The sequence below is a fragment of the Hemiscyllium ocellatum genome, chromosome 23 (assembly GCF_020745735.1).
Source record: "Hemiscyllium ocellatum isolate sHemOce1 chromosome 23, sHemOce1.pat.X.cur, whole genome shotgun sequence".
Taxonomy (NCBI): Eukaryota; Metazoa; Chordata; class Chondrichthyes; order Orectolobiformes; family Hemiscylliidae; genus Hemiscyllium; species Hemiscyllium ocellatum.
Window position 1 is genome coordinate 45,665,149 of NC_083423.1, and position 20,997 is coordinate 45,686,145.

Here is a 20,997-nt window from a genome sequence, read left to right on the forward strand (position 1 = left end):
GACAAGTTACCTTCACGTCAGAGAAACTTCAGGTTAGTGCATTAAAATAAGACTAAAAAGAAAATTGCAAATCTGTTTTCTGAAGACTTTAAAATTTATTAATATGCCGTCACATCCCAATTGCATCAGGAAAAAACCTGAAATCTTACAAACAAAACAAAAAGGTTTTAAGGGACTTACGTATCGTTCGCGGCTGTTTTGATTGATGAGGTGAAGGTCTTCCTCCTTCAGACGATCTTTTCTTTCCTTCTTTTTTACTTAAGTCAAAGAAGAACTGATTCTCTCCCTGTAAAGTAAATTAGCTATTGGAGCAACTAATAGTAAATTATAAATTCATAAAACTCCTACACTGAAAGAAAACACTAGTGAAGGGAAGGCTCTACAGAGCAGGAACTGAGGAAGTTACTATGCAGACTGAGCAGAAGTGACTCTTGCGTAAGCACATGGTGTAAAAATTAAAATGGATATTAATTACATCCAAATGGAATTTGTTTCTTCTGCTCTACCCCATCATACAATTATTAGTCAGTCTAAAAGGTACTAATTAGTCATCTAGAACAACACCCAAAGACCACAGATCAAGTGAGTGGGCAAAGATTTAGCAGATTAAGCATAATAATGGAATTCATGAGCTTGTCCACTTCAGCAATAAAAACACATTTTGTTTAAATAGTGATTGCACAATCTGAATTACGGAGGGATCTGGGTGTTCTGTTAAGTGATTCAAAAAAATTGAAACACAGGCACAGCAAATAATTAGGAAGTCAAGTGGAGTGTCATTAGTTAATGCAAGCAAAACAGAATATAAAGGTAGTGATGTTTTGCCAGAGTTGCGCAAGGCATTGCTAAGATCACTCGAGGAATACATTGTATAGTTCTGGTCTACTTATCGAAGAATATCAATGCATCAGAAATTGTTCAGGAAAAGTTCACTTGACTGATGCTTGGGATAAATGGAGTTATTTTAGGAGGAAAAGTTGGACAGACTAGGCCTGTATCCCCTGACATTTACAAATAAAAAGGTGAATATATTGAAATGTATAACAGCTTAAAGAATGTTTCCTCTTGTGGGAGAGGTCAGGCCTAGGAGGCATAGATAAAATAGGGAACTTCCATTTAAGTCAGAGTTGAGGAGAGTTATTTTTTCTCTTAAGTCTTTGTAACCTCCTTCTGGTGGAGCAGTCATTGAATATTCTTAAGGAGAGGTAAACAGATGCTCAACTAACAAAAAAGTCAGAGGCTATTAAATTCTTGTGAATGTGGACTTGAGACCACAATCAGGTCAGCAATGACATTATTGAATGGTGGAGTTGGAGTCAAAGGGCCAAATGGCCAACTCCTACCTTTCTGCAAAACCATTTCATTATGCCAAAAGATGGATTAAGTTTATGAAAACTTAGCTCAAATATTTTTGCACAATTACAGAAGAAGTCAGCATTATAAATGTCCTGCTCTCATTACACATTTGGCTAGATTTCAAAAGTGATTAGAAAGCATGATTTGCACAATGCCCTCCATCCTGCATACTTCATTAAATCCAATAAACTGATTCATAATTACTTCTGATATGAATTTTAATTATAGACTGTTAATAAAGTTCTCACGTTTGCACCTGCTGGAGTTTAGAGTAATAAGTAACTTAATTGAGACATACAAGTTCCTGAGAGATTTTGATAACGTAGATAGAGATACAATGTTTCATCTTAGGGGAGAATCTAGAACTAGGAGTCACATTTAAAACAAAATTGAGGCTCATGTTCTTCCTCACAAGGGTCGAGTATCTTTGGAACCCTCTTCCTGGAGAGTGTGTGGAAGTAGAGTCTTTGAATATTTTTAAGGCAGAGATTATTGGAAAGTCAGGAAAGATTATCAAGGTAGATAGTAATGTAGCTTTGAGGCTATAATCAGATCACGCATGATCTTTTTAAATGGCAGTGCAAACTCGAGGGACTCACCACCCACACCTGTCTCATATCTGTATGCAGTTTAGTCCACTACAGAGAGCTGGAAATATAATATTTCAAATTTCACAGATGTCAGTATACCTTTACAATCTGGACATATAATGAAATATTAGTAATAGGGTTTAGTGTTGTTTACATAAAAATAAAATCAAAAGAAATAAAAATATGAAAACTTCAATGCTAATGATATAGAAGATAGTATTAGTAATAACATTAGCAAATTTGCTGATGATACTAAGCTGGGTGGCAGGGTGAAATGTGAAATGTTAGGAGATTACAGGATGACCTGGACAAGTTAGGTGAGTGGACAGATGCATGGCAGATGCAGTTTAATGTGGATAAATGTATGGTGGCAAGAACAGGAAGGCAGATTACGACCTAAATGGAATCAATTTAGGTAAAGGGGCAGTACAGAGAGATCTGGGTGTTCTTGTACACCAGTCAATGAAGGTAAGCATGCAAGGACAGCAGGTAGTGAAGAAGGCTAATGGCATGCTGGCCTTCATAACAAGGGGGATTGAGTATAGAAGCAAAGAGGTGCTTCTGCAGCTGTACAGGGCCCTGGTGAGACCACACCTGGAGTACTGTGTGCAGTTCTGGTCTCCAAATTTGAGGAAAGACATTCTGGCTATTGAGGGAGTGCAGTGTAGGTTCACGAGGTCAATTCCTGGAATGGCGGGATTACCTTACACTGAAAGACTGGAGCGACTAGGCTTGAATACCCTTGAGTTTAGAAGACTGAGAGGAGTTATGATTGAGACATAAGATTATTAAAGGATTGGACACTCTGAAGGCAGGAAACATGTTTCCACTGATGGGTGAGTGCCGAACCAGAGGACACAGCTTAAAAATACGGGTTGACCATTTAGGACAGAGATGAGGAGAAACTTCTTCACCCAGAGAGTGGTGGCTGTGTGGAATGCTCTGCCCCAGAGGGCAGTGGAGGCCCAGTCTCTGAATTCATTTAAGAAAGAGTTGGATAGAGCTCTCAAGGATTGTGGAATCAAAGGTTATGGAGATAAGGCAGGAACAGGATACTGATCAGCCATGATCATATTGAATAGTGGCACAGGCTCGAAGGGCAGAATGGCCTACTCCTGCACCTATTGTCTATTTATCTATATTATACTGCCAACACCACATTTCTGGACCTTAGACAACGGTATACAAAATGTATTTTGGACTCAGAGGATAGTAGCATGCATGAAATTTTATGAAGGACAAATTATTTTGATTTGCACCGAATACTACAAGAAAAGGTTTCCTACATACACTTACTGTTGCAGTTTCTTCTGTTTTTGTCTTTTGAATTTCCTTCATCATTTTCCTATATGGACTTTCAGTTACATCCAATGGCTGTTTTACAAGTTCAGTTGGATCCATTGCACATAGGGGCATTATGTTAAATGCATACAAGTACTATAAAAACAAAATTAGAGAATTAATGTTCAGTTAATTTTGGCATAAACTAAAAGATCAGACAGATCAAGTGAAACCCTAAGTCATTTAAATTAGAATCATTTTTTCTAAAATATAATTGCCCTATTTTTAAGGGAGGCAGTTAAAAGCAAATTATAAAGCTAGGAAACTAACAAAATTTATACAATAGATCCAATGAAAGATGTGACCTACTCGTGCTCCTAATTCTTAGAGATCGACTTTGAATGAGCAAAAATCTGGCAGGAGAGAGTAGAATGAGAGAAAATGTGAAATTGTTCATTTTGAGAGAAAGAACAAAAATGGAGAGTATTATTTTAATGGAGAATGATTGCAGAATTCTACATTGCATAGGGACCTAAGTATTCTAGAACACAAGTCACAAAAGATCAATATGTAGGTACAACACAGTCAAAAAGGCTAATTAATGAGAAGCTATCCTTCATTACAAGTAGAATTGACCACGAAAGATCAGACATACAGAGCACTGGTGAGACACATCTCAAATACTATGTGGAGTACTGGTCTCCTTATTGAAAGTCTAAATGTGTAATAGGCAGCTTAGAAGTTGTTTACTGGATTGACAGCTGGAATGAGCTGGTTATTGTACGAGGCTGGGCTCGTTTCTACTAGAGTTTAGAATAGCTATGATGACTCCACTGAAATATACAAAGTGATCCCGAAAGATCTTAACAAGGTATGTAAGGGATGGTTCTTCTTCTTGCTGGAGTCCAGAATTGGAGACACTATTTTAAGGGTGAAATAAGGAGAATGTGTTTCTCTGAGAACTGTGCAAATTTTGAACACTGCTTCAGAAGGCGATGGAAGCTAGGTTACGACAGATTTTAAAAACAGAGGTAGTTAGATTCTTGTTAGGCAAGGGAACCGAATATTAAAAAGTTAAGTAGGAATTTGGAATTCAAAACACAAGCAAATTAGCTATGATTATACAGAATAATGGAGTAGGACAGAGGGTCGAATGGCTTACTTCTGCTCCTGTCTCTATGTTCACACACCTCCCATCTATCCAGTTAAATCAAAATGGAGTAAGAAATGTTGGAGAAACAGCTCATAAATATCATGGGGACAGATAAAGCAATAAAGAACTATTCACTTTTTTGATCACAAATTGGTTAGAATAAGTACCAGCTTTTGAAATAAGTGAGATATATATATATATATATATATATATATATGAAATTTATGATCTCACATTTAGAAGAAATTTCAGTAAAATTATACTTTACGTTTCTGAAAAGAGGAATGTTAAATTATGAAGTACATCAAAATTAATTTAATTTATACATTGAAAATCTGCAAACCAAAAGCTTGTACATGGTTCACAAAAAACATTAAAGTTAAAAACATTAAACAAAAGAAAGTTATTTAAAATAAAAGGCTGAACTTAGATTTTTATAACACATATCATGCCCTCAGAATGCGCAAAAGCACATGACAGCCAATGAAGTACTTTTAAGTGTGGTAATTGCTGTACCTAGGCAAATATAGTATTCAACTTTTGCATCGCCAGAACTCAAAAAAACCGCAATAACCATGAAATTTACTTTTGATGGCTAGCTGTTACGTAGGATGCTATAATTACTGCTCTGGATGTGTCATGGAATAGCTTTTTGCATTAAAGGGTAAAAACAGACCTTTGTTCAACATGCTGTTTGAACAACAGCACCTCAAAGATTTTAATTCATTCAAGAGATGTGAGCATTGCTGCTGAGTCAGCATTTATTATCCATCCCTAATTACCGTGAAGAAGATGGCGATGGTGAATTACTGCCTGCAGGCATTTGGTACACCCACAATTCCTAGTTTCTGGCCTGCTGAAGCCATAATATGCATTTGGCTAGTCAATGGCAACCTGAGCATGTTAACAGTGAGAGAGTGAGCAAGGACAATACCATGGAATGTCAAGGGACCGTGGCTACGTTCCTTCTTGTTCGAGATGGTCATTGCTCTGCACTTGTATGGTACAAATATCAATCCGAGCCTTTGCGACATTTGGAAATGGACTACTTCAGAATCTGAAGAGTCACAAATACTGCTGAATATTGAGCAACCAGAGAACATTTTACAGTTTGCACTTTACAATGGAGGAAACAGAGCAACTGAAGATGGTTGGGCCGAAGACCCAGCACTGAGGACCTTCCATACAACGTGCTCGAGCTAAGATGACTGACCTCCAACCGCCATAACCATCTTCTTTTAGGAAAGGTATGACTCCAACTGCTAATGGCTTACTTTTTGATTTTCCTTGACTCTAGCTCAATCTAAATCATGTCTTTGTGTTTCTGAAAACACTTGAACCTCTGACCTTAGAGCTATGAACCAAGGCTAATCGATGAAAAGTGTAAAGCGGTGGCCATTTATTCCATAAAAGAATTTGGATATTTTTCAATTTTGAAAAAAAAAGTGCACCAATCATAAGTAATTTTACATTCATCTCTCAAGTGACCCTAATTGTAGGCTGAATACCCAAACTGATGTTGTAGCACACAAATATTTATTGTGCATGTTTAATGCTCTTCTCAATTACTTTGAAACAAATTACTGAAATGTTTGAAATATTAGGATTTAAATAAAATAAATTTGGTTAAACAGTTTGATAAATGAACTCAAAAGGGAAATCTACATTAGCATTTAAAATTTGAAATGGTTGTCCCAATGTACAGACATGCTGGTAATTTTGAACTTTGCTTACTTACCTTTTTCTTACTAGAATTGCTGAGGTTTGCCAGTGCTATGAACCTGCTGACATGCTGTGCACTTTCCTGTAGTATCACATGGTTTCTATATAAACCAAACAAAAATCCTTTTATTATAAAACAGACATTAACTTAATTACATAAGTTTATATCTCCAGAGCTAAATGCAAAGGATGGTCCTTTATCAAAGTACATTGAACCCAAAACTGTCCTAGACTTTCTGTGCAGCCAGTCATAGAAATGTACAGCATGGAAACAGACCATTCGGTCCAACCCATCTATGCCGACCAGATATCCCAACCCAATCTAATCCCATCTGCCAGCACCCGGCCCATTTGCCTGCAAACCCTTCCTATTCATATACCTACCCAAATGCCTTTTAAATATTGCAATTGTACCAGCCTCCACCACTTCCTCTGGCAGCTCATTGCATACACATACCACACTCTGCGTGAAAAAGTTGCCCCTTAGGTCTCTTTTATATCTTTCCCCTCTCAGCCTAAACCTATGCCCTCTAGTTCTGGACTCCCCGACCCCAGGGAAAAGACTGTCTATTTATCCTATCCATGCCCCTCTTGATTTTTTAAACTTGTCGTTAGAAGATGTTAGTTAAAGTATTCTGAACATTCAAATTCTGTTTCAAAAAGTATGAAAGGATAAAAAGAAAACAGTTAATGATTATACTGCCTCATCAATTTCTTGCCGACTGGAATTAAAAATAGATAATTATAGATGACAATATGCTGCATGTGGAACTGTGCCACAATGGGAATTTTCACCTTTCAGAGAATTATTAGCACATTTTTACATTACTTCATTTTTAAAACATTAGGCCAATTTCCTTCCATTTTGGGTATAATCAATAATACGGCAATAAGTTTGACAAAGAGACCTTGGAGTGCAGGTTCATAGCTCCTTGAAAGTGGAGTCGCAGGTAAATAGGATAGTGAAGGCGGCGTTTGGTGTGCTTTCCTTTATTGGTCAGAGTATTGAGTACAGGAGTTGGGAGGTCATGTTGCAGCTGTACAGGACATTGATTAGGGCACTGTTGGAATACTGCGTGCAATTCTGGTCTCCTTCCTATCGGAAAGATGTTGTGAAATTTGAAAGGGTTCAGAAAAGATTTACAAGGATGTTGCCAGGGTTGGAGGATTTGTGCTATAGCGAAAGGCTGCACAGACTGGGGCTGTTTTCCCTGGAGCGTCGGAGGCTGAGGGGTGACCGTATAGAGGTTTACAAAATTATGAGGCGCATGGATAGGATAAATAGGCAAAGTCTTTTCCCTTTGGGGAGTCCAGAACTATAGGGCATAGGTTTAGGCTGAGAGGGGAAAGATATAAAAGAGACCTAAGGAGCAACGCTTTCACGCAGAGGGTGGTACGTGAACAGAATGAGCTGCCAGAGAATGTGGTGGAGGCTGGTACAATTGCATATTTAAAAAGCATTTGGATGGGTTTATGAATAGGAAGGGTTTGGAGGGATATGGGCCGGGTGCTGGCAGGTGGGACTAGATTGGGTTGGGATATCTAGTCGGTATGGATGGGTTGGACCGAAGGGTCTGTTTCCATGCTGTACATCTCTATGACTTAACATTGTTTCCAAAAGTGAATCTGTGTTAAACATCTACGCGTATTACAGATCATGAAGCAGTGTGTTAGAACAATTTGTGTGTGTTGGTCTTGGTACTAGAGGAGGAATGAACCAGGATGGCGCAGGAGGAGGATTCATAGAACACTCCTTGTAGATTTCACACCCAACATAGAGGAAAGTCTTAAACAATTGTTCCATTTCAATGGTAAATGTGTATGCAGGCTGGAGTTTATGTAATGCAAACAATTTATTTTATGCAGCTGAAAATTCAAATATTGCAAACTTGCCATCTACATTTCAGATGTATTCAAGGAATAGGTAGTTACTGGTCATTCTATCAGAGACAATTTGCATGGTAACCAAAGAAGGTGTGAACAAGAGCTGGGGCTAGAGGGAATTCCATGCCAATATCATCCATCTGGGTACACATCGTGCTGTTAAAATTACTGCACGAGTTGCTAGGTTCCTGCAGCAGTTTGCACAACTATTACTTACTTAAAATGTTCAGAACAGTCATAAATAAAAGTAGGGCATAACTGTACATTTAGGCAGCAGTGCAATGAGCCATAATGGCAGACCCTACCGCATATTCATTAGGTAGCATATCACTAAACATGTCTGACAAACATCTTGTTATCTTATCTTGCCATAGTGTGGCTAGTAGCAGATACCATAGAAATGAACCTGGAACTATCAAATGAGCACATGAGCATTTTGTCAAGTATGACTACTCACATCTAAGCCTAACAAAAGAACAAGGATTTGCCTTGAACATCATCACCAGACAGGTGTGAAGCATCAGAAAGTCTGCACGTCATTCAATGTTCCACAATATGTACACATCAGACTTGCCTGGTGCGCTTTCAGGACTTCAGTATCTTTGCTGAATGCTGGTTTGTTCTACAATCACAGATAATAAAGGAGTTCAAATTCAGAAATATCTCTTTACACTTAATGAAGAAGGGTGATTGCACACCTAAATTGAAACTATGAGCAAGTTGTTTTCATAGAATACACATTAGAAAGATTTATCACATTTGATGACATGATTAAGTCTGCTGCCAAACCATGTTCTTTTGAGCAAGTTTACAGGCTCGGCATGTTTCAAGCAAGTACAGCGTGTTTGTCTATTGAAGCTGTATATCATACAAACTCATGACAAGTCTATGATCTCGATGTGTGGCCCTGAAAGATGCTCAGTCTATTGCAGATTATTCAGGAACAGGAAAGTGTCTCAAAGATTTGAACAACAGGTAAATACTTGACTGTCACATGCTTATTTACTGCAAAGTAGCAGCAAGTGACATGTTCCATAAACAGGATGCTGCAGACAAGCCAAGCTGCCAATCATGCAAATGAGTAATGTGGTATACAAGTTTCAGTGCCAGCTTGTACCAGGTATGTAGGTCTGAAACATTCACTTCCTATCATAGATGCTGCTAAACATGCTGAGTTTCTCCAGCAATTTCTGCTGTTTAAGGTTTCGAACATCAGTAGTTCTTCTTTTTATTACAATGATTAGATTAGATTAGATTACTTAGTGTGGAAACAGGCCCTTCGGCCCAACAAGTCTACACCGACCCGCCGAAGCACAACCCACCCAGACCCATTCCCCTACACCTAACACTACTGGCAATTTAGCATGGCCAATTACATCAAACAACACTTCCCTTTACCCGTCTGCAAAAGGCAGCAACCCAACTATACTTAGTCAGTCCATCCTTGCAAAACTCAGAACACATTCTTCAGTACTACATGTAATTTAACTATTACAAAGTAACCTTGACTGTGCTAAGAATTGCATCAGAAACCAAAGCAATATTGTTAGTGGCACTTGTTGTGCATTTTATTTTGTGTAGGCAAAAGAACTACATGCACACATTGTGCCCTTTTCACTGAGAAATGTTTATCATTACTGAGAGGATTGAGTTTAAGAGGTTATGCTGCAGCTCTGCAGGGTCCTACTTAGACCACACTTGGAATACTGTGTTCAGTTCTGATCACCTCATTATAGGAAAGATGTGGAAGCTTTGCAGAGAAGGGTTGTCAGGATGCTGCCTGCACTGGAGGGCAAGTCTTGTAAAGAAAAGTTGAGGGAGATAGGGCTTTTCTCATTGGAGTGAGGTGACTTGATAAAGGTGTACAGGTTGTTGAGAAGCCTAGATAAAGTGGATAGCCAGAGACCTTTTCCCATGGCAGAAATGCCTATCAAAAGGGGCATAGTTTTAAAGGTAACTGGAGGAAGGTTCAGGGGAGATGTCAGAGGTAGGTTGAAGGAGGTTTAGGGGAGACGTCATAGTCGATTCCTTACACAGACAGTGGTGGGTGCATGGAATGCACTGCCAGCAGTGGTAGTAGAGTCAGATTGATTAGGGATATTTAGCGGCACTTTGATAAGCACATAGAAGTTTGTACAATGAAGGGTATTTAGGTTAGTCTGATCTTAAGAGTAGGATAAAAGACCAGCACAACATCAAGGATCAAAGGGCCTGTATAGTTCTATGCTCATAGCAATTCCCCATCCCTGCTGCATTCCCCGTTGCAACACCCTGACAAATCAGTCTATTGACCTCATCTGTTGTTAATTAGCCACCTAAAACGGACAGCCGACAGATCTTGCTGCATCTTCATACCAATCAGCACTGTCACCGCATGCCGTCTAAATTGATGTCCCTTTCAAAATTTGGTTTGTGCCCCATTCCTGATGACTACCAAGATAAAAGGTTTTGACTTTATGCTTCTTATAATTCTTATAATATTGAGTTTTAAAATAGTGGTCACAGATTTACATTTCTTAACTTGAAACTGAAGGTGAAATTTTATTAACTTATGATCACAGTCACCTACAAGGTTACAGAACAATTCTGTCTCATTGCATACAAGTAGCCTGCTGCATGTTTGATGCTAGAACATACTGTTCTAAGAAAATGTTCTGAATCCACAGTACACCTTATTTTCTAGGCTACCTTTGCCCAATCTAATTTGTTCGATCTACATGAAGATTAACATAAACTATGATAGCTCTAGCACCTATCCTGCAGACCCCACTTTTCTTTTCTTGTATAAAGCAGTTAGAGGTTCTATAAACTATCCTGCAATAGCATCTTTTCTTCCAACAGAACAAAATACTTCAAACATTGTGGGAAATTTGTTAAGATCCGAAGCAGCCATCTTGTTACATATTAAAAGCCTGGAAACCATTTTTAACTTCATATTAGTGTCTGCTTGCTAAGCTTGTATTTTCCCACGCTCAGTGAGGTGGTTGACCTTGCAGTTGGACTAATACCTGACAGTAAACTCTTTCTGAGTGTGTGAATATTCTTCTTTTACAAGCAGTAATTGTATTCTAATGCTTGCTTATTAGCTACTAACTAGCACTGTCCATATGCTGTGTGACCGGGGGTAGTGACTAGGCAAAGTGCCTACTTGCTCATTATACTGCAATTAACAGTTTTCTAATTGTTAAATGATCATAACCTATATATAATCATGCAACTCTCTGCATCTCATCAGAGTGGCACATGACCATTCGGTCGACTGGTCTCTCCCTGTAAGCTCACAAACAAACAAAGTCAATAACCTAAGGTTTGTGTGGCGCGATTTATTGTTCCTCTAAATTGGACCACTACGAGCAAGTCACCCACTGCATAATTTTATCACATCCCCAACACACATAGATATAACGGTTGCTTATGTTTAAATGATCGTACTGATACCTGTAAGGTAATCTTTCGTAATTGGCACCTTCTAATGCAGCAAAATGATATCGTGGCTTGAGGGCAAAAGCAAGGTGAGAGACAGAGTTGGAACCACATGATTTTGTATCAATACCTTCCTGTCAAATAAAGTGAAATACTTTTCAAATCTATTTTCACTAATAGGCTACAAAGAACAAACAGCAATATCCATATTAATGCATTCAATTTAGTGACTTTACTGTACAAATGTTCTAACTATTTTGGAAAAAAAGATATTTAAACAAAAATCAAAAATGTTTCCAGCTAAGCAATTAGCATATAATGTCTTATTCAAACTTTTTAAACAATTACATAAACTATCAATATTAAATTTAATTTTGTTCTGTAGTCAAAATAATTCTTCAGTTTAGATGCATGAATTTGCAATATATTTAGATCCAAATTCTACAATTATAATCAATGTGCACAAACCGAAGTAAAAACACAATATATAGAATTTAACACCATAAACACGATTCAAATGTTATTTTAAAAACTATTCAGCTGCATTAAAATACATTAAAATTAAAATTAAAAAAATTAAACAAAAACTGACCAGATTATTCCCATATTGCCACACTCCTTTTGGCCACTGTGATGTCAGCAGAATGTCCACACCCTTGAATTTGGAATGGGCGGTTAGTAAGCTCTTGAGCGCAATCATGTCTTTTGACGTATAGCAATAAGCAGGAGCAGGTTCATGATGAGCCTCCGTACCACTCAAGTAAGCAATCTGCAAACCTGAGGCACCTGTAAAAACACCTTTACGACCTAAAGGAATATAATAGATGAAAATTTCAGAAAAAGCCTACAAGGGCCATAAAAACTTAAACAAGTTAATTAAAACAATACAACATAAAGAATGCACACTCTTAACTTAGACAAATTCAATTTACAAAGTATGGCACATACCTAAATAAGTAATGTTTTCTGCCAATTCACATCCATCTTTATCTGGGAAATATTTTGTCGTTTCCTGATTGTTAGCTCCCAATGTATATGTCTGTATGGGAGCTGAAAATAAAAGTAAAAAACCATGACCCAAATAACATATTTTTGATTAATCCCACAAGAAACAATTCACATCTACTGAGCGTCGGCATTTTGTTGTTCCCACATTTTGTTCATCACAGAACAAGTTTATGATTTTGATGAACTATCACAAAAAAACTTTCAAAAAGCAAAACAAACAAATTATATCATGCAATGATCAACTGAAAAGACCAGAATGCATGACTGTGCATGCTTACTTGAAGGCAATATTTTCAGAAATTTCTAATGGTATTGCTTATGCATTTTAGTTAGGATGCCTGAAAACTTTTCCAACACTCAATCATTACAATGCACACCATTTCAGATCTATTCTTTCCACTTTATTTAGATGTCAGTACTACATTTTTGTTTCAGCTCCATAGTGAAGACACAGTAATGGGCAAGAATTTAAAATACTCTAATATTCATAGAATTTGCTCAAATTCATTATACTTAATGTAAAAGAAAGTAATGGAATGCATTAACTAGGAGAGGAGTACATTGAATGAGGTAACTAGGAATTAACCACTACAAGTAATTACAAACAATCACATTGATCAACACAAAACTCAAATTTGCACACAGCATCCAGCAAGGAAATTACTGAGCAGATACTGGGCAACTCAGTCTGCTGAAATCAATTAAGCTTTTAAATATTTTTAAATATAGATAAGGACTCAAACACGGTGTCACAGGAACCCCTAATGGATCTTTTAATTTTTCAGATCAGCTTGAAGAGATAATGACAGACCTCCAGAACTGATGGACTTGAAACTGGACTTTCCTGCCCAGAGGTAGGGAAATATATTCTAATCAACCTTGTTGGTGAGATGTTATTACACACGTATGGAGCAGATGAGAGTTGAATCTCTGCCTCCTGGTCCAGAGGTAGGTATCTTACCATCATACCACACACTTCAAAATTTATCTTTTGTAATAGTTATTAATCAACTTCAGCAACTAGTAATTGATTGATAAAATAGTTACAGCTCAAACAACTGAGCTTTATCAGACGTTTCCAAACACTAAAATGGCATATTAGTAATTCTATAGTGATGCTGACGTTCATCACAGATAGTGAAAATTCTTTGCAACATTCAAGCATTTTCAAGGTTTTAAGAGAAATTTTGCTCAATGATTTACCCTTCTTGGCTCCAGATTTGTATTCTGCCCATTCTGACTCTGCCTCTGCTGTAGTTCCAAAGAAATTCCCCACACACAACAGCAACTATAAACAAATAAATTATATATCAAATCAATATAGCTGGTCCTCTGCCCCCATAAATGTTGGCTAATAGTTAATAATTTTAACAGCCTAGTGAATTAGTGAACCATTTTTGTCAAGTTCTTAATCAAAACACTTGACTAAAGTCAAGAATATTGTTTTTAATTCAATTTTGTCTGCAGTAATTGTAATCTCCTAGTCACAATTTTGTCATCCCTTCAAAAAAAAAATGAAGCGAATTTTATCATAATTATATTCTGATGCAAATTGGACAAAAGGTACTAACTGTTAGATTCCAAAATGTCAATGTACATTCCCCAAAATAAAATTACAAATTCATTTGCATAAAGCAACCATATATTAGTTTAAAAATTGTAATACATCTCTTGATTCAAAAAAATAAAGTTCTCAATTCCCATCAACTGCTCTCAACACTGTTGTCTTATATTCAACCTACAATGAAATCAGACATTTGTTTTTTTAAAAAAGTAGTATTTATAAGGCACTTTATAAGGTCCATTTATAAACAAAAAAACTCACATCAAAATCTCCACTTTTCTTCTGAATTGATCGCACTCTGTTGTATAATGCATCCAGTTTTCCTTCAACGTCTCCACAAGCCAATCTAAAAAGTAAAATAATTTAAAATTATTTTTGATGAATAGAGCCAGTGCAGTCAAATAGTACAGGAGATTAAAATGGGCAATGTTTCTGTTAAATGCACTTAAGATATTAAAGTTGTGTTGAAAACATGAAAAGAAAGCAGTATAGAAAGTGTTAGTATGAATAAAAAGCCAAACAAGAGCATTTGCCTCAAAAAGTTGAAATTTTTTTAAGAGTTTTGAACTGCATCTTAGTTTTTCCACAACTCTTTTCAACAAATATCTTTGTTGACTAACCCACACACATGATAAGACAATGAAGGATCAGTAACCGTATACACTATGCTTGAGGTTATCACTGTTAAACGATTATTAAACCGATCCCATAAATTCAATGAACCTTAGAAGTTGCAGGTGCCAAATCCTGAATAACGACTTCAAACAGATCAATTTTCTCACTAAGTCACTGCTTCCATCTCTAGAATATTCCAACTACTGCAAAATCAAATATTAGCTGCCAAATTGTGGTAGCAACTGTTATAAGCATGTCAGTTTGCAATTATTCTTTTCCTTTCTCTTGAGTCTCATTGTACATCTCCTTAAGTTGCAAAATTCAGCTTCACCATTTTTACACTTTCTTACAAATGTGCCAATGTCAAAAGATATACAAACGAAAGCATATGTCTGAATCTGACCCGAATTAGCATTATACCAATGCTCAATGCGAGGAAGTTTATTCAAAAAAGAGTTACCAAACTAATTATACTGTTGGTCTCTTTCTGAATCAATGGGTTGTATTAGCTATAACTCCACTACTCAACTAACAAAGAACATCTGTGCAATTCATTTATATAGGAAAAATTTACATTCATTGATTACTTACCTAATAATCTGAAACTACAGCTGATAAGAAAACCAACAACAAAAGCTCGAGTCAAACTCAGAACTGATTTTTTCCAGCTCAAAGTAAAATAGCAACACATAAATTCAATGGAGTCATTTAGTATTCCAACCTCTAATCTGGAAGGTCCAGGTTCATGTGGGCGTCACGGTGACACAGTGGTTAGCACTGCTGTCTCACAGCGCCTGAGACCCGGGTTCAATTCCCAACTCAGGCGACTGACTGTGTGGAGTTTGCACGTTCTCCCCGTGTCTGCGTGGGTTTCTTCCGGGTGCTCCGGTTTCCTCCCACAGTCACAAAGATGTGCGGGTCAGGTGAAATGGCCATGCTAAATTGACCGTAGTGTTAGGTATGGGATAAATGTAGGGGTATGGGTGGGTTGCGCTTCGGCGGGTTGGTGTGGACTTGTTGGGCCGAAGGGCCTGTTTCCACACTGTAAGTAATCTAATCTAATCAAGTCCGACCTGCTCCAGATCTCTGCTATCACATAAGTGAACAGACTGTTTTTAAAAAATCTATTTTATTTTCTTGGGCTATTGTGGTTAGTGCTTAGAGTCTCCTACATCTGGGCCACAAAGCTTGGTGTCAAGTCCCACCTGCTCCAAAAGATGTGTAATATCATCTCTGAATAGGTTGATTATAAAATACCTGTTTTACTTTCTTCCCACTTTCTACAAAAGAGGGAAAGAAAATACTACTTATTTTCACTAGTTCACATAATGGCAACATAGAACATATGCTCTGTACTCATCAGGCTGCACAATATTTCTCTTGTAGACTGCAACAAAGGTTAATTTCATTGTACATTGGCGATGTTTCTTTCTCATATCTGACCAAGTTACTTCACTTAATTTTCATCTCCAACATTAACCTTGCTTCTATTATTGATAGTTTCCAAAAGCAACATCAATATATCCATTGCCATGACAACTTCCAGACATTGGATGAATGAGATGGGCATCAATTACATACGTGTACTCATTGCTTCGATAATTTCCTGCTCAGTCCCTTCTGTCAACGAACATACTGAACTGTGTTCACCTCATCTGTAAAAGCCTTATTATTAAGTAGCACTCCTGGATCTTATCACCAGACCACCATCGATCTGTTTAAAAATATTTTTATCCCATGCAATTTTTCATACGATGTCGAATGGATTCTATATTACAAGACAATAACTTTTAAACACGTGCTTTTTTTTGGTCTCTCAAAAAGGTAGCAAAAATTAATGTAGAATCTCAGACTCCAGGGCAATGGTGGAGAGATGGCAATTACCATCAGCTGTTTGGACACAACCATCACTGCTGCCCGGGTCAAGTCCGGAGAGGGCATTTAACCGGGCTTTCGCCGGGTTGCCCGATATCCAATTGCCCGGGGAGAAGGTGCCCATTCGGGCCTTATTGTGGGGAGGAACTCCAGCCGGGACAGAGGGCGAGATGACGACCGTCAGTCCGGGAGGGCTGGGAATGGAAAGGGAAGGGGAGGTGGAGCCGCTCCAAAGACGATGAGAGATGAGGAAGAGGCACAACCTTCACCATAAACAATGTCGGGTGGCGTGGAATCAGCTCTCCCGCTTCCCCGACACCAACGCAGGCCTCGTCCCCAGGTTCGCGCACCCCCACCCCCTCGTTCTGACACCGTCCCATGCCCAGCCGCACGCTCCCCCGGGCCTCGGTGCCCCCCAGGCCCGGCCACGCGGTCTCTCCCTCCCCAGGCCCGAGCCCCGGCTCTGGGCCGCACTCACATCCTCAGCGGCCTGGCGGTCATGGCGCCGCCGAGATTCAAACAACCGTCAGCGGGCGCGCGGCATTCTGGGGGTGGGGGTGGGGAGAGACAGCGCGAGGGCAACCAACGGAAACAGAGATTTAAAATTCACAGCGAAGACTCCTCTCACGGCGGCAATGTTAGCTCCGCATCTCTCTCTCACAAACCTGCTCCTACACCTGTGTCGGCGTAACAGTGTTTTCTTTCCCTCGCCGTGTGAGCGATGGGCATTCACATCACACAAGAATGGCCTTATTCCAGCAAGGAGAGCCAAGGCTGGCCACCGTGAGGATCAAGGAGATAAAAAAAATCATTCCGCGCAAACCATGTCATTGCAAATACCCAGTAGGAGATACTAAGTGTGGTAGGATTACGGATTCCTTGTTATCCAACAGAAGCTGTTGCCTGCATTAGTGCAGACTTGGGAGTTCTCGGGTCGTCTGTGCACTTTGTGGGCTGCAGGTGCCACATTTAAAGTTGCATGTGATTACTTCTGCTTCAAGGAGCTCACTACCTGCAATGACCAGTGACATTATTGAGATTCCTTGTGTCCAGGGTTTGCACCTCTACAAACTTGTTCAGTGTCCATTTTACACACAGATGACTTAAGTGTGTACTAATTCCCTCCCCCTCACTTCCTTAGAACCATATGCTACTCACTAGAATCCATTTAGTCAGGCAGAAATACACTTACTTCCCCCAATCAAGGTATAGTCATAATCATTTCCAGTGCACATTTACAAGTCACACGAGTTATGAAAAGCAACACACTTGGCATGATGAGTCACAGATTCTGCTTGGTCATCAACCCTCAAACCTAAATATTTCTTTCTTTCTGGCACTCATTCGTGAGCCCAGCAGTACTGAGTTTCTAAATGAGCTATCACACATCAGTCTAATTTACAACTTCGTCTCACAGCTTTACACCCTGAGTGCCACACCTCATTCTAGGCATGGAAACCATTATGCTGCACTGTCAACTGTCTAGATCAGGGTGGTTGTGGCCATTGATGACACTCCACCCTCCTGAAGTAACCGATGTCTTCCAATGCATTATCATCTCGCCATACCTCCGCTTTAAATATTGAATTTCTACCCTTCACAAGCTGATGGACAGGTCAGGAGAGTGGTGCTGGTTTGGGGGCTTGGGACTGGAATAATGTGGGGGGAGGGGAAATGAGGAAACTGTTGAAATCCACATTGATCCCGTGTGGTTGCAAGGTTCTAAGGTGGAATATGAGGCGTTCTTCCTCCAGGTGTCGGTTGGTAAGGGTTAGTGAAGTGTACAGCTAGGAGGTGGTAGAGTTGGTGTGGGTGTCCCAGCAATGTTCTCTGAAACAATCTGCAAGTAGGTGTCCTGTCTCCCTAATGTAGAGGAGACCACATCGGGTGCAATGGATGACATTGGTGGAGGTAGAGGTACATTTTTGTCGAATGTGGAAGGATCCTTTGGTGCTTTTGATGGAGGTGAGGGGAGTAGTGTGGGCACAGGTTTTGCATTTCCTGCAGTGGCAGGGGAAGGTGCCGGGAGTGGGGTGTGGGCTGGTGGGGGGGCATGGACCTGACAAGGGAGTCGCAGAGAGAATGGTCTCTCTGGAATGCTGATTGCAGTGAAGAGGGAAGAATATATCTGGTGGTGGGATCCATTTGGAGGTGGTGGAAGTGATGGAGGATGATGCATTGTATGCCGCGGTTGGGGGGTGGAAGGTGAGGACGAGGAGAGTTCTGTCCTTGTTGCATTGGGAGGGTTGGAGTTCAAGGGCGGTGGTGCAGGAAGTGGAGGAGATGCGCTGGAGGGCATCATCGACCATGTGGAAAGGGAAATTGTGATCTTGGAAGAAGGAGGCCATTTGGGATTTTCTAAGCTGAAATTGGTCATCCTGGGAACAGATGCGGCGGAGGCAGAGAAATTGGGAACAGGGGATGGCATTTTTACAGGAGGTAGGGTAGAAGCAGGTGTAGTCTCGATAGCTGTGGGAGTCGGTGGGCTTGTAGTAGATGTCCATGGTCAGTCGGTCGTCCGATTTGAAGATGTCCAAGAGGGGAGGGAAGTGTCAGAGATGGTCCAGGTGAATTTGAGGTTGGGTGAAAGGTGTTGGTGAAGTTGATGAACTGTTCAACCTTCTCACGGGAGCATGAGGCAGTGCCGATGTAACTGCGGAAGATGGACTGTTCCACGCACCCGACAAAGAGACAGGCATAGCTGGGTCCCATGCAGGTGCCCATGGCTACCTCTCTGGTTTGGAGGAAGTGGGAGGATTGGAAGGAGAAGTTTTTAATGGTGAGGAGCAGTTCAGGCAAGTGGATGAGGATCTCGGTAGAAGGAAACTGGTTGGGACGGCATGAGAGAAAGGAATGGAGGGCTTGGAGACCTTTGTCATGGCGGATCGATGTGTACAGGGACTGGATGTCCATTGTGAAAATGAGACGTTGGGGGCCAAGGAATCAAAAATCTTGGAAGAGGTGAAGGGCATGGGTGGTATCCGAACGTAGGTAGGGAGTTCCTGGATTAAGGGGGACAGGACGGTGTCAAGGTATGCAGAGATGAGTTTGTTGGGACAGGAGGAGGTTGAGACAATGGGTCGACTGGGAAAGTCAGGTTTGTGAATTACTTCGCACCAAATCCAATTCTCCTGCTCCTTGGATGAAGCCTCTGCTTTTCCAGCACCACACTCTCAACTCTGATAGCCAGCATCTGTAGTCCTCACTTTCTCCTAGGAGTCAAGAGATAACCATTCACTTTTGTTGGGCATTGTTGTCCTCTAGGTTCTATCCAGCAAATGGAAAAATTGGAAAATGCATATAAATGATCCAACATTAACAAATAATGACATGTTAATACTTGCTAATGGGTGCAAATAAAGCTCCCACTGCTCACTCGTGACACTAGTCTCATTAATGGGACTTTTTGATATCCATGTTGGGAATCTCCTACTACCAACCTCACCCTGTATTCCCAACTTTCTAAGGCTTACGTCTTTCGGAGACTGGAAGGATTCCACTCACCAATGGAAAGACTTTTCTGAGGAGTTCTGACATCCCAGTTCTGAGGAAGCGTCACTGAGGAAACATTAACTCTAATTTCTCTCACAGATGCTGCCAGATTTGCTGAACTTTTCTAGCAATTGCTGATTTTGAAATGGTTCTGTTCGCCGAGCTGGGAATTTTTGTTGCAAACGTTTCGTCCCCTTTCTAGGTGACATCCTCAGTGCTTGGGAGCCTCCTGTGAAGCGCTTCTGTCATGTTTCCTTTGGCATTTATAGTGGCTTGTCTCTGCCACTTCCAGTTGTCAGTTGCTGTCCGCTGCAGTGGCCGGTATATTGGGTCCAGGTCGATGTGTTTGTTGATAGAATCAGTGAATGAGTGCCATGCCTCTAGGAATTCCCTGGCTGTTCTCTGTTTGGCTTGCACTATAATAGTAGTGTTGTCCCAGTCAAATTCATGTTGTTTGTCGTCTGTATGTGTGGCTACCAGGGATAGCTGGTCGTGTCGTTTCGTCGCTAGTTGGTGTTCGTGGATGCGGGTTGTTAGCTGTCTTCCTGTTTGTCCTATGTAGTGTTTTGTGCAGTCCTTGCATGGGATTTTGTACACTACATTGGTTTTGCTCATGCTGGGTATCGGGTCCTTTGTCCTGGTGAGTTGTTGTCTGAGAGTGGCTGTTGATTTGTGTGCTGTTATGAGTCCTAGTGGTCGCAGCACTAGGTTGTCAGTTCAGAAATGCTCCTGATGTATGGTAGTGTGGCTAGTCCTTTGGGTTGTGGCATGACCTCGTTCCGTTATCTTTCCCTTAGGCATTTGTTGATGAAATTGCGGGGGTATCCGTTTTTGGTGAATACATTGTATAGGTGTTCTTCTTCCTTTTTTTGCAGTTCTGGTGTACTGCAGTGTGTTGTGGCCCTTTTGAATAGTGTCCTGATGCAACTTCGTTTGTGTATGTTGGGGTGGTTGCTTTCATAGTTCAGGACTTGGTCTGTGTGTGTGGCTTTTCTGTATACCTTTGTGCTGAATTCAGCACCACACTCTTGGCT

At 40.0% G+C, this 20,997-nt stretch overlaps 1 protein-coding gene across 2 annotated transcripts in view; it reads right to left on the bottom strand.

Moving 5' to 3' along the window:
* Positions 1–17,013, bottom strand: part of cwf19l1 (CWF19 like cell cycle control factor 1) — a 40,218-nt gene extending 23,205 nt beyond the window's left edge. Inside the window, exons 1-9 of one of the 2 annotated variants that reach the window (XM_060843196.1) lie at positions 16,950–17,013; positions 14,243–14,327; positions 13,621–13,705; positions 12,358–12,459; positions 12,002–12,216; positions 11,425–11,543; positions 6,119–6,203; positions 3,243–3,383; positions 181–286 (exon numbers count right to left, since the gene is read on the bottom strand). In XM_060843196.1, the coding sequence (XP_060699179.1) occupies positions 181–286; positions 3,243–3,383; positions 6,119–6,203; positions 11,425–11,543; positions 12,002–12,216; positions 12,358–12,459; positions 13,621–13,705; positions 14,243–14,327; positions 16,950–16,972 (961 nt within the window). In that variant the 5' untranslated portion in view covers positions 16,973–17,013. Of the gene's footprint in view, positions 1–180; positions 287–3,236; positions 3,384–6,118; positions 6,204–11,424; positions 11,544–12,001; positions 12,217–12,357; positions 12,460–13,620; positions 13,706–14,242; positions 14,328–16,949 lie in introns of both variants that reach the window. The other variant, XM_060843194.1, reaches the window with a different exon arrangement.
* Between the last annotated feature and the right edge of the window lie 3,984 nt (positions 17,014–20,997).